The sequence below is a fragment of the Panthera uncia genome (assembly GCF_023721935.1).
Source record: "Panthera uncia isolate 11264 chromosome A1 unlocalized genomic scaffold, Puncia_PCG_1.0 HiC_scaffold_17, whole genome shotgun sequence".
Classification (NCBI taxonomy): Eukaryota; Metazoa; Chordata; class Mammalia; order Carnivora; family Felidae; genus Panthera; species Panthera uncia.
This window is the reverse complement of record NW_026057577.1, coordinates 109,375,730-109,388,882: the sequence shown is the minus strand read 5'-3', so window position 1 is coordinate 109,388,882 and position 13,153 is coordinate 109,375,730. Positions and strand designations below refer to the sequence as shown.

At 44.5% G+C, this 13,153-nt stretch overlaps 1 protein-coding gene and 1 long non-coding RNA gene across 3 annotated transcripts in view; both read right to left on the bottom strand.

Annotated features, from left to right (window-relative positions):
- Positions 1–13,153, bottom strand: part of LOC125934526 (uncharacterized) — a 131,016-nt gene that overhangs the window by 23,966 nt on the left and 93,897 nt on the right. The gene's annotated exons all lie outside the window — the stretch shown is intronic.
- Positions 477–13,153, bottom strand: part of GLRA1 (glycine receptor alpha 1) — an 82,226-nt gene continuing 69,549 nt past the window's right edge. Inside the window, exons 8-9 of one of the 2 annotated variants that reach the window (XM_049647955.1) lie at positions 7,195–7,341; positions 477–791 (exon numbers count right to left, since the gene is read on the bottom strand). In XM_049647955.1, coding sequence (XP_049503912.1) covers positions 477–791; positions 7,195–7,341 — 462 coding nt within the window. The remainder of the gene's footprint in view (positions 792–7,194; positions 7,342–13,153) is intronic. The other variant, XM_049647957.1, reaches the window with a different exon arrangement.

Genomic DNA, 13,153 nt, shown 5'->3' with positions numbered 1-13,153 from the left:
ACTAGGCTGATAGGTTAAAAACAAATCCTTTGTTCTTGTGATTTTGCATTAATATTAAGCATGAATATATATCATATATTACATGGCTTTCCTTCTGCTCTGAGGCAGACTGCACTCTCCTTCCAAATAGGAAAACTGCACAGCCCATGGACTCAAGTTTTTGAAAGCTGTTTTTCCTCACTCCCTAACCCCCACCCAGCCCTCCCCTTCCTCCCAACCCCTCCGCTCCTGTATTAGAAAAGCCCCTCCCTCCCCTTCCCCCCCACCAGCCCACCCGAGGTTAAATAGATAGTGCCACATTCTAAGATTCATGCATCACTGCATTTTGCTATTGCACATTTTTCAGAGAAAGAGGGAGTTGTGTATGTGTGCCCCCTCCCTCTCTTCCCCTTCTCTTCCTTAGGCTCTCAGATTCCTGTGCTATTTCCATTCTGCCCTCTCCCAGCCTCCCCCACTCCCGCCCCATCCCAGACCCGTCACTGGTTGTGGACGTCCTCCCTGCGGACAATCTTGTAGATGATCCAGTAGAACATGTTGAAGATGAGGAAGGCCATGGGGAAGCCAATGCGGGATATTTTGTCAATCTTCTTGGCCCTCTGGATGAAGAGTTTTCGCATCTCCTCTGGGGACTTAGACGGTGCGGGAGGGGGGTTGGTGGTATTGTTGTTATTGGCGCCTTTGACTGAGATGCCATCCTTGGCCTGCAGACAGGCTGGGCCCATCCCATAAGCAGAGAAGTTGAAGCGGCCTTCTCCGGCCTCATCCTCCTGGAACAGATTCAGCATGGGGCTCTACTTAAAATAAGACAGGGGCTGGGCACCCTCCCTGCAAGGCACTCCCCTGGGGGCCTGGCCTCGCCCATCTGGTTCTCCCTGCCTCTTGGACTCTGCCATTCCAGGTTTCTGAAGGCTTTCAGGCTGGCTGGGGAGTAATGCCTTATAGAGGGGCGCCGCTTGCTTGCCGAAACAGATACAAACCAGGGGATAGGAATGTGGCATAGAGTCTGGACACCTGTGTTCAAGTCTTGGCTCTGTCACTTGCTGGCTGTGTGACCTGAGGCAAGTCACTTCTTTATTTGAGTCTCGGGTTTTTTATTTCATATTTTCCTATAAGTGGGGGAGAAGATTCACCCCGCTACATCAAAAGGTTCTTTTGACCATCAGAGATTACAGATGAGCAGATACTCTGAATGCTGTTTGGTTAGAAATCGAGGAGACAATTTGGAGAGATCCCCTGCTTTGCCTCTGTTGCCTCCTTGCCCTCTTTACCCACCCCATCCCCCAGGTGATGTTTCCTCGAGTGGGTTGGGGGGGAGGGGGTGAATGGTCCAGGAGACAGCAAGAGCCTTACTTCCTTTTCACAAGCCGGGGAAGCTGCAGCTCCTTTCTGCCTCCGTGTTCCCATATCCCTGGCAGTTGTGACCTCAGACATACCTCCGGGTTAAGTTATTGTTCAAAGCCCTTCATCAATTGGCTCCAACTTACCTTACAGGCTTTTGCCCCTCCCCTTACCTTCTGCTTTGCACACCTGCCAGTTGGGTTGCCCTTTGCCAGCCATCCCTTGTGCATTTCTCCCTCCCTGCCTTATGCTCACCACCAACATGCCTGCTGCCCTTATTCTTCTAACTTCTCCCTTTCCCAGCTCACGGGGAGCTTTTCCTGATCTGACTCATGGAGACACTGTTGTCCGCTTGCATCATGTCTGGCTTCGTTTTCTTCCCGTGTGAGCTCTGTGGTGGCACTGAGAGTCTCAGCGGAGCTGTTGATTCAGCGTGTGGCTCTGAGGAATTTTTACCAGCTCACGTTGCCCTCCTAGGTAGTGAGGGCTTTTAGAGAAGAAAGTCTATCTTCTGTTTGTTCCTGTGCAGGACAGGGCTGGCAGACAGCAGGAAACACAGCATAAGAACCCCTGTCCGGCTCAGTTCTTGCCAAGCTCGCGTGGGCCACCAGACAAGCTTGTTGCGATGACTTCCAGCCCGGTCTTCCTACCGCCTCCGGTCTGGCCCTCCCAAGCCACCTGAGTTGTCATAACACAGATCTGATTGGTCATCTTTCGCTCGAGCTGTTTTTTAAAAATATTTATTTCTGATAGAGGGAGAGTGTGAGCCGGGGAGGGCAGAGAGAGAGGAAGACACAGAAGCTGAAGCAGGCTTCAGGCTCCGAGCTGTCCACACAGAGCCTGGTGTGGGGCTGGAACTCACAAACCATGAGATCTTGACCTGAGCCAAAGTCAGACGCTTACTTAACCGACTGAGCCACCCAGGCGTCCCTCGCTTGAACTTTTTAATGGGCTGCCACTGGCTTCAGGATGATTAAAATCCTTGCATGGTAAACAAGGCTGTAGATGACCCGAGCCCTGCCTGCCTCTCCAGCGTCATCTCATCTTGCACCATCCTCCATCTGGCATTCTGTACACCAGTGACCCTGAAATGTTTACATATATTCAAAAGGGTCATGTTCCTTCTTTTTAACTCTGGGCTCCTGCTCAAGTTGTTCTCTCTTCCTTGGAACATACTCCTACCCCCACCTCTGCTCCTGACTCCTCTTCCACTGAACTAATGTCTGACTCAGAAGCCTTCCCTGAGGGCAAGGATAGACTAGGTGTCCCTGCTGTGTGCTCCATAGCTCCCTGTACATCCCTCTCTATTTAAAAAAATTTTTTTTAATGTTTATTTATTTTTGATAGAGATGGAGTGCGAGCAGGGGAGGGGCAGAGGGAGGGAGACGGGATCTGAAGCAGGCTCCAGGCTCTGAGTTGTCAGCACAGAACCTGACGCAGAGCTCGAACTCACAAACCGTGAGTTCATGACCTGAGTTGAAGTTGCATGCTTAACCAACTGAGCCACCCAGGCGCCCCATCCCTCTCTATTTTTTTAAAGCTCTTGATTAATGTCTGTCCTCCCATTAGACTCTAAGCTCCATGAAGGCAGTCATTCATGTTCATTGTACCTGCACCACTGAACATATGAAGAGTTCCTGAACATAAGCTCAAAACTCAGCAAATATTTGTTGAATAAGTAAATGTTTACCAGTATAGCTTCACTACTCCTAGCTTCCCTTTTTTAAAAAAAAATTTTTAACATTTATTTATTTTTGAGAGACAGAGCGCAAGCAGGGGAGGGGAAGAGAGAGAGGGAGACACAGAATCCGAAGCAGGCTCCAGGCTCTGAACTGTCAGCACAGAGCCTGATGCGGGGCTCAGACCCACAAACTGTGAGATCATGACCTGAGCCGAAGTCAGATGCTTAACTGCCTGAGCCACCCAGGTGCTCCCCCACCCTTTTTTAAATGGGATTTTATTCCTAGCACTTAGGAGGATTTGAGACATGAAAAATGCTCAAGAAATCTTTGGCAAATGGATGAATCTGGTCCAACACCCTTACTGCGGAAATGGGGAAAGAACATGTATAGTGCCTAGCAAATAGATCTCAATAAATTTTTGTCTGTGAGTAGGGCGGCTGACTATAGGGTGTTTGTGCCAGGGCCAAGGAAAGGAGTTGGGAGAACTGGCCAAATTACTGGACCTAGTGCCTGGAAGGGATACCCAACTCTATTGCTTATCAGTGTAAATCTGCCCTTGCCGTAGGATAGGGTGCTTGAAAGTGTTTTCTCACTGGGCTCTAGTTATGCAGGGGAAGCACCAAATTAATTTTATATACAGCTTTGGGCAAATTATTCTCTGCCTTCCTCATCAATTAAACATAGGAGTGGAAGGGGTGGAGGTGTGGCCTGGAGGCCCCATCTAGTTAGATGATCATCAATTTCACATTGTAGCCCGGAGAAAGGAAATTCCCTGGGAATGACTGGAGAAAGGCTTGCTATTCCTGTTCTCCCCAGCAGATGGCAGGAAATGAAAGCTTGGGGATGGAGCAGGGGAAATCCAGCAGGTGTGATCTAGAACCCAGGGAGGTTGGGAGTGTGTCTGCCCAGCCGGGCTCGCAGGTTTCCTAATAATCTGACTAATGAGGCCGGCCAGGGAATTTGAGGACCAGATGCTTTGTGCCCAACAAATGAGGTAACATGGGAGGATGGTGGGAGTTGAGGAGCCCGGCCAAGATCACAGGCTCTGAGAAACTCAGGCATGGAGCTAGTTCCTTTTCACTCACCATCTGGGGCTGAAAACCCCCTCTGCAAACATCTGGCTGAAGGGAGGTTTCTGCATCCCAGGCTCGTACATTGCCAACGTACAAGCCACATCCAGAGGGGATTACTCCAGAGGAAGTGCTGCTCTATGGTAAGCCCAGTTCTGCATCCTTGTAGTTTCTGACATTTGAGTCAATTTCAGAGCCCTTAGGAACAAGGTCACCCTGATTCAGCCACACACAGGGGCCACGCAGGAGAAATGTCAGGGAAGAAATGAACCAGAGCTGAAAAAAATCTCCGGTCAGAAGGGACCGTGGCAAAGTGGAGAATGTGTTCCCTACCTAACGGCAGTTCCTGTGCCCCAGTATGTGGTGGGATGGGACTGCAGTGGGATCAGAGGCTGTGACTTTTTAACTGAAGATAGACGTGTGATTTTTAAATGCTGGCCCCTTATTCTAGACTTTTAAGACACTGCTAGTGAAATTAGGGACAGTTGCATGTTGAATTTGATCTCTGGCTACTGGTTTTTGACCTCTGCCTTTGGGTAAGTCTTAGTTCTTATTTGTCATCTAATAAAAACAGGGCTATTTTATCCACTTCAGGATGGAAACCATTGATGAATACTGTGTGTGGTCAGTATTTTTGAGAAAAGCCATGGGACCTTCAGCACCTACCCTGCTTTTGCCACCAGTGCCTCTGTGATCCTAGTGATCACTTTGCCCCTCCTCACTGTTGTCATTTGCATGGGAAGAGTGGACAAGATGCCCTCTAAGGCTCTTCTAGCACTAACAAGCTGTGAGAGAATGAGGAAGGAACTGAGCAGGGTTATCTGATCAAATCTGATTGTGGCTTTATTTACACTTCCCCCGGCCCAAGAGAAAGTTTTGTTTTCCTCTAGTGAATACAACTGGTAAGGATTTGGTGACAGCAGAGGCAGCCTTTGGAGGTCCTCCAGGCCTTCATGCTACATATCTGCAGGGGGCTCCATTTATATTTTAGTCTATGCGCATAGTGCCCCCTGGGGTTGTGCCATGCATAGTCTAGTGGCCTGGAGCTAGTCAAATATTTCAGACATAGTCTCCCCAAATAAGTGTCTCTTCAACAAATGTATTAACCCTCTTTTAGCAGAGGAAAATGCAAAGCAGTTAGCCAGTGGGAAAAAAAGGAAAAATAATAAATTCCAAAGATAGTTGTGTTTGGCCAGTTCTTGCTTAGATTAGTGTAATAGTCAGGGGCTCAGTATCCAATGAACAGTAAGGACTAAGACTAGAGGTCTTTAAAGAAATCCTATTGGGGTGCCTCGGTGGCTAAGTTGGTTAAGTGTCTGACTCTTGATTTTGGCCCAGGTCAGAATCTCACAGTCTGTGGGTTTGAGCCCCGCATTGGGCTCTGTGTTGATTGTATGGAGCCTGCTTGGGGTTTTGTTCCCTCTCTCTCTCTGCCCCTTCCCTGCTCAGCTCACTTTCTTTCTCAATATAAATAAACTTAAAAAAAAAAAAAAAAAGAAAGAAAGAAATCCTGTCTGGCTTACTGCACCTAAGATAGTTTTCTCTTCTAATGCAGAGTTAAAAGGGTGGTTATACCTTAACTCCCACAGACATCTTCTGTCTTGAAACGTCTACCTCCTGCCTATGGTAACCTGCTAGAAGTTAATTGAATCAGATTGCTGATGTTCAAGAAACATACTGATGGAAACCTGTGCGTGTGTAATCATTATTCCCTGGCATTTGTGTGGCAGGAACAAAAACTTAAAGCTGCTTTGTAATCTGATTTAATCCTCACCACAGTCCCCAATTGTGCCAATTTGGTCCATTTTACAGATGGAGAAAACGGGCCCAGAAAAAGGCTAGCTTGAAGTCACGTACCAAACAGTGATAAAGAAACAGAGTCCTCTGCCACAACACATTGTAGCTGAGTAGACAGCTATTCGAAGTGGGTCAGTCTGAAACTTGGAGGGCCTTGGTGTGCGGCAGGTTTGTGGTGTGGCCTGACAGCTCATAGTGTTGGCCCTAATCTGTTGCTGGGAAAACTTCTTGGTAGGCTCTCTGACTGGAAAGGCTTCTCTTGGTTCTTTAGTTTATCCATTTGTCCATTTGTTCAGTCCATACTGAGGCAGGACTTCAGAGAAAAGTGTCTCGTGGCCTAGGGGCCCGTGTAGGATACAATCTGTGCTGCCATACTCGACTGTTGCATGAGAACTTCAATACAGGACCTTGACTTTGACTCAGGTTTCGGGGAAGATGCCTCGGCTGAGAGCTGGAAAGCGAGCGCTTGGTTAACGTTAAGCAAAGTGCGCTGGGAGGGCATTTCCGGAGAGAACAAGTCCCATGTAAATGCTTGAGCAACTAGGGAAAAACTAGGGTGGTTGGTGCTCAGAGAAAAAAGGAGAAAGCAGTGTAAAGATGAGGCTGGAGAGAAAAGTAGGATTTCTGGTCTCCATGGGAAACTTCTTTTGGAAAAGTAGTTCTAGACCAAGGTATGCAGCCAGTTTGCTCCCAGAGACTGCACACTCCCCAATGGCCTTTGCTGGTTTTGGGACACAGTCTCTGAGTTGGCAGAGGCTGGTGACTTTGCAGAGATGGCCTGCCAAGTATTTCTTTATTCAAGCTGTCATAAAGTGAGAGAACCCACTTTGGGGGAGCATTTTGCTCGATGCCCCTTTCTTGGAAGTAGGAAGCAAAGGCCTGGCACCTGGACATTCTACTCAAAGATCTTTACCTTTTGTGGTGCAATTCCATCTGAAACCAAACCCCTGGAAATAATGCAGCCTTGAAGAAGGCACCAATAATCATCTTTTAGCCTGCCAAGCTTCAAGGTCACAGCTAGTTATTATCGTAACCCCATCAGTGTTCCATCAGTTCTGTCTTCAGGTGTAACCTGATAATTTCTATACTGTTATTACGATTAGAAGAATAACTTGCCCACAGACTCAATCAAGGCATTGTTTATGGGAGGGGAAGTTAGGGCTTCCAGGAGTTTAATCCCTATTTTGTGTCTGCCTTACCCCCTGAGAAGGATGGTCCAGCGAAACAACTATCATGAGACAAGGCTGCCTGAAACTTTTGTGTTTATCACCAGCTGTCCCTCCTTAGGCAGTGATCCAAAGGCCTACCTTGTGATGTCTTCGCTTCCTCCTGAATCGGAGCAGCTCTTTGTGCTGCCGAGACACAAAGTTGACAGCGGCATACTCAAGCAGGGCTGAGAACACGAAGAGCAGGCACACCGCCATCCAAATGTCAATGGCTTTCACATAGGACACCTGGAGTGGGGGTGGGAACGAACACAGGAGGGTGAGGGCAGAGGAGAATGAAATATCTCAGTATTTCTGCTCCTCAGTAACTCTGCAATTACCCACTGCTATCCCCTTCCTCAGCTGGGGTATTAGGAAGGTGCAGAGGAAAAGAGAAGAAAAATTCATCAGGAAGACGGCATGAAACATTGGAGAAAATAAAATATGGTACCTAGACGAGTACTAGAGAGAGGAGAGAGGAGGATGGTGTATCGAGCATCATCACTGAGCAAAACGGAATGTTGTGCTTAGCTAAGGGTGATAGGAACAGAACGGTGTACCTAACATTAAAAGTAAACAGAGGATGTTAGCAAAAGTGACAGGGTAAGATCTTCAAAAACACTCTCCTGTATAAAAGCAACAAGGACAACAGCAAAAATGGTCAGAATCAACTTTCTCAGAAGCCCTCTTAACCAAAGGCTAACAGCAATCTTGAAAGCATTTACTTAAAAAGTCAGCTGAATGCCAGCAAGAGCATCAAACTTGGTGGCATTAAAAAAAAAAAAAAAAAAAGAACAGCTTCATTGAGATATTACACACTTACAGTGTGTATTTCAATCGTTTTTAATACATTCCAGATATGTGCAACCATCATCACGGTCACTTTTGGAATATTTTCAGCACCTCTAAAAGAAACCTAATACCTTTTAGCCATCATTCTTTTCCCTATTCCTCCAAGTCCTCTCCCCCCAGTCCTAAGCAACCATTAATCTACTTTTTGTTTCTACAGATTTCCCCCTTCCGGACGTTTCATATAAATGGAATCATACACTATGTGGTCTTTTATGACTAGCTCCTTTTACTTGACATAATGTTTTCAAGATTCATCCATGTTGTAGCATATTTCATTCTTTTTTATGGCCAAATAATATCTCCTTGTATGGATATACTACGTTTTGTTGATCCAGTCATCAGTTGATGGACATTAGGGTTGTGTCTACCTTTTGGCTATTATGAATAATGCTGCTATGAACATCTATGTACAAGTTTTTGTGTGGACATGTGTATTTATTTCTCTTGGGGCCTTGTGGTGTTTCAACTTGCCATATTCGCATCCTCCTATTCCCAGCTCTGTGCTAGACTTGAAAACCAACAGCCTGCAAGCACAGTGAAAACCAGTATCCAGGCAATCAGTGGCCGGGGCAGAACAGAGTTAGAGCTTCTTTAAAGCTTCATTCCCAGAGAACTGTCATTATTTGACCTGTCTTGTGGCTCACTGAAAGACCTCACTCACTAGGCAGTCTTTTATTTGAGCTGACTTGGAACTGGCCCAGTGTGAACGGCCTTTTCCCTGGGGGCATTTGTTGAAAAGAGTCAGTGGCAATTGTTGAACATCACATCCTCCTGAGGTAGTAGGTAACAGTTCAGGCAAACAATAGGTTGATCAAAAAGCTTAAAAGGAAAATCTGGGAATGCGATGTACACGGGAGCTTTAGAAAAAGCTCTGACATATACATGGGAATCTGTGTGCATGCACAGGCCTGTGTGGGTACTCAGGGAAGAACTGACTGGGAAGGCCCCTTAGCTCTCAACTCTGGCTAACCTTGACACACTGAGCAAGCTGCAGGTGAAGGGTAAGGCAAAACTGTAAACTGCCTGGCTGAGTGATGAAGGTGTGTTCGAATATATATGTACAGCCCCTAGGAAAAGGCCAGGAGATTTATAGGTTCCAGGCATTTAAGGAAATTTCTGTCCAACTTTAGGTAATGGCCAAGCTAACTGAGCAGAGACTTCAGTGGCCCCACACAACAAAGAATACAGATGTCACAGAATTGGTTCACAAAAGTTACTAAACAAACAGCAAAAACAACAAATCCTGAGGAGGGAGTGCAATCTGATTTCCACAGATGCCACATCACATTATGTTAAGTGTGTAATTTTCAACCCTAAATTATAAGATACGCAAAGAAATAAAGGCTAGCCTTGCAGTGGACTAGATGTTTGTGTCCCGTCTCCCTGTCATAGGTTGAAATCCTAATTCTAATGTGATGGTATTTGGAGGTGGGGCCTTTGGGAAGTAATTAGATCATAAGAATGGAGCCCTCATAAAGGGATTAATGGCTTTTTAAAAAGAGGCCAGATAGCTAGCTGTCTTTCCACCATATGAGGATATAATAATAAGCTGGCAGTTTGCAACTGGACGAAGGTCCTCACCAGAGCCCTGCCATGCTGGCACCTGACTTCCAGGCTCCAGAACTGAGAGAAATACATTTCTGTTATTTATAAGCCACCCAGTCTCTGGTACTTTGTTACAGCAGCCTGAATTGACTAAGACAGGTCCATCCATAGGAAAAAAAAAAAAGGCAGTCAAAAGAAGCTGCCCCTGGGGAAGCCCAAATGTTGGACTTAATCAAAGCTTTAAATCAGTTATTTTCAGCATGTTCTAAGAGCTAAAGGAAACCTTTAGCTTAAACCTTTAGTATAAATGACTAAAGAAAAGCATGAGAACAAAATCTCACCACATAGAACGTGAGATAGAAATGATAAAAAGAACAAAATAGGAATTCTGGAGTTGAAAATTAAATAGCTGAACTGAGGAGTTCACTAGAGAGGATAAATAGCATATTTGAGCAGACAGAAGAAAGATTCCATGAGCTTGAGGTTATCTTGTCTGAGGGACAGAATGAAGAAGAATGAAAAGAGACTCAGAGATCTGTGAGGAACCATTAAGTATACTAACATGAGTCTAATGAGTGTGCCTGAAGGAGAGGAGAGAAAGAAGCAGAAAGAATATTTGAAGTAATGGCCAAAATTTCCCCAAATTTGAAGAAAAACACTAATGTACACGTCTAAGAAGTTCATGAACTTCAAGCAAAATAAACTCAAAGGGATCCACGCCTGCACACTTCACAAACTGTCAGAAGACAATCTTGAAAGCCACAAGAGAGACGCAACTCATCATGTACAAGAGATCCTCAATAACAGCTGATTCCTCGTTAGATTGATTATATACTTTTAAGTTGGGGGAGGCAGCTCGAGATTATTAAAGCATGGGGACAAGACCTGTGGGCAGAAAGAGCTGCACTGTGATTCTGAGGAACGAGATGTCTCATCAGAAACTAAGCAGTCTAGAAGGCAGTGGAATGACCTAAGTCAATGAGAAGACATCTGTTGTTTATAGACTGGAAGACATGATATCGTTAAGATGGCAATACTCTCCAAATTCATCTCCAGACTCAGTGCATTTTCAGTCTCACTTCCTTTTTTATCATTGTTGCGGAAATTGACAAAACTGAGCTTAAAGTTCATATTCAGATTCTAATGGAAAGGCAAGGGACCCGGAATAGCCAAACCAATCTTTAAAAAGGACCAAGGTGGGGGACTCACACTTCCCAATTTTAAAACTAACCACAAAGCAACAGTAATCAACTGTGTGGTACTGGCATAAGGATACATACACAGATCAACGGAACAGGACTGAGAGTCCGGAAATAAACCCATACGTTTAAGGTCAATGGATTTTTGACAAGGATATAAATTCAATGGAGGGAAAAAGATAGTCTTCCCAACAAATGGTGCTGTAAAAACTGGGTATCCACATGAAAAAGAGTGATATCCCTCCCCTACACCATATGAAAAAATCAAAACAGATTAAAACCTAAATTCAGGGTTAAACTATAAAACTCTTAGAAAAAACCATAGATAGAAATCTTTGTGACTTTGGATTAGGCATTAGTTTCTTACATATGATAGCAAAGGCCAACCAACAAAAGAAAAAATAGATACATTTTACTTCATCAAAATTAAAACCTTTAGTGTATAATGGACCCTACCAATCAAGTGAAAAGATAACCCCCAAATTAGGAGAAGATATCTGCAAATCACATATACGATAAGGGATTAAAATCCACAATGCGCAAAGAACTGCTACAGCTCAACAACAAAAAGAAATACCTGTATTATAAACTGGGCACAAGATTTGAATAGACATTTCTCCTAAGATCTAGAATAGGCCGATAAGCACATGAAAAGATGCTCAACATTATTATTAGGAAAACACAAACCAAAACCACAGTGAGATACAACCTCACATCCACTAAGATGTCTGTAATCCAAAAGACAGATGATAATAAGCATTGGTGAGGAAGTGGAGAAATTGGAACCTTGGGGAGATTATCACATGGTGTAGCCACTTTGGAAAATAGTTTGGCAGTTCCTAAGAAAGTTAAGCATATAGTTGCCACATGACCCAACAATTCTACTCCTAGATATACACCCTGTGAGGGTTGAAAATATTTGTCCACACAAAACTTGTACGTGGAGGTTCATAGTAGCATTATTTAAAATAGCCAAAAAGTGGAAATAACCCAAACATCCCTCAGCCGATGAATAGATAAGCAAAATGTGATAGACCCATACAAGGGAAATATTATTCGGCCACCAAAGAGAAAGAAATACTGGTAGAATGTACAACACAGATGGATCTTGAAAACATTATGCTAAGTGAAAGTGCATGTTTTATCTTATTCCATTTATATGAAACGTCTAGAAGAAGCAAATTCACAGAAGTACAAAGTGGAGTAGTGTTTGCCAGAGGCCGGTCAGAGGGCGGAATGAAGAATGACTGTTGATGAACATAGGGGTTTCTTTTTGGGGTGATGAAAATGTCCTAGAATTAGATAGTGGTGAGGATGTGCACCTTTGTGAACATATAGTCACTGAATTTTATGCTTTAAAAAAAGTGAATGGAGGAATAATGTGAAGTTGAGTATTACTATAATAGCAAATGGAGTCAAATACCGAGTCTGGTGTTTACAGCGAGTGGAACAGAATGTTGAGTCTAGCGTAAATTATAAGTGAAAGACAATGTGGCATCGACTATGAATAGACAGTGGAGCAGGATGTTGAGTCTAACATAAGGAAAAGAAAGCAGATATATCTGCTGTTACAGTTGCACAGAGCACAGTGTGTTGTCAAGTGATAACAGGAAATGGAATTTGGTCTCAAGCATCTATGGTGAATCGAGCAGAATGCAAAGTTTGGTGTTAATAGCACAAAGGGTAGATTAGGAAGCTTTGTGTAAGAGTGAAGAGAGGAGACAGTGGTGTCTACTGTGGATGGCAAATGAAGCAGAATGTCTTCTCTCACGTTGAGAGTTAGTAGAACGGTAGAGCAGCTTGGTCATAGAACCAAACAACAGTAGGGAGAATGTTCTAGATTAAAAGGGAAACCACGAACAACATGAATCTTTATTGGATCTGTGATTGGATCCCTCGCCATATTTACTGATGATGCTTTTTGACAACTGGGGAAATTTAGATAAAGTTTCTGTATTAGATGACACTACAGAATTATTTCTAATTCAATAATTATTGATATAAAATTGGTAAATATATATAATTTATATAAAGATAATTATTATTGAATTAATGCTAATTTTTTCAGATGTGACAAGTATCATGATCCTTATTCCTTACTTAGAGATAGCTTATCATGATGTGTGTAATCATCAAATGACTCAGCAAAGATTTGTCTACTTACTTACCTACCCACCTACCTACCTACCTACCCACCTACCTACCTACCTACCCACCTACCTACCTACCCACCCACCTACCTACCCACCCACCCACCTACCTACCCACCCACCCACCTACCTACCCACCCACCTACCTACCCACCCACCTACCTACCTACCCACCTACCTACCTACCTACCCACCCACCTACCTACCCACCCACCTACCTACCTACCCACCTACCTACCTACCCACCCACCTACCTACCCACCCACCCACCTACCTACCCACCCACCCACCTACCTACCCACCCACCTACCTACC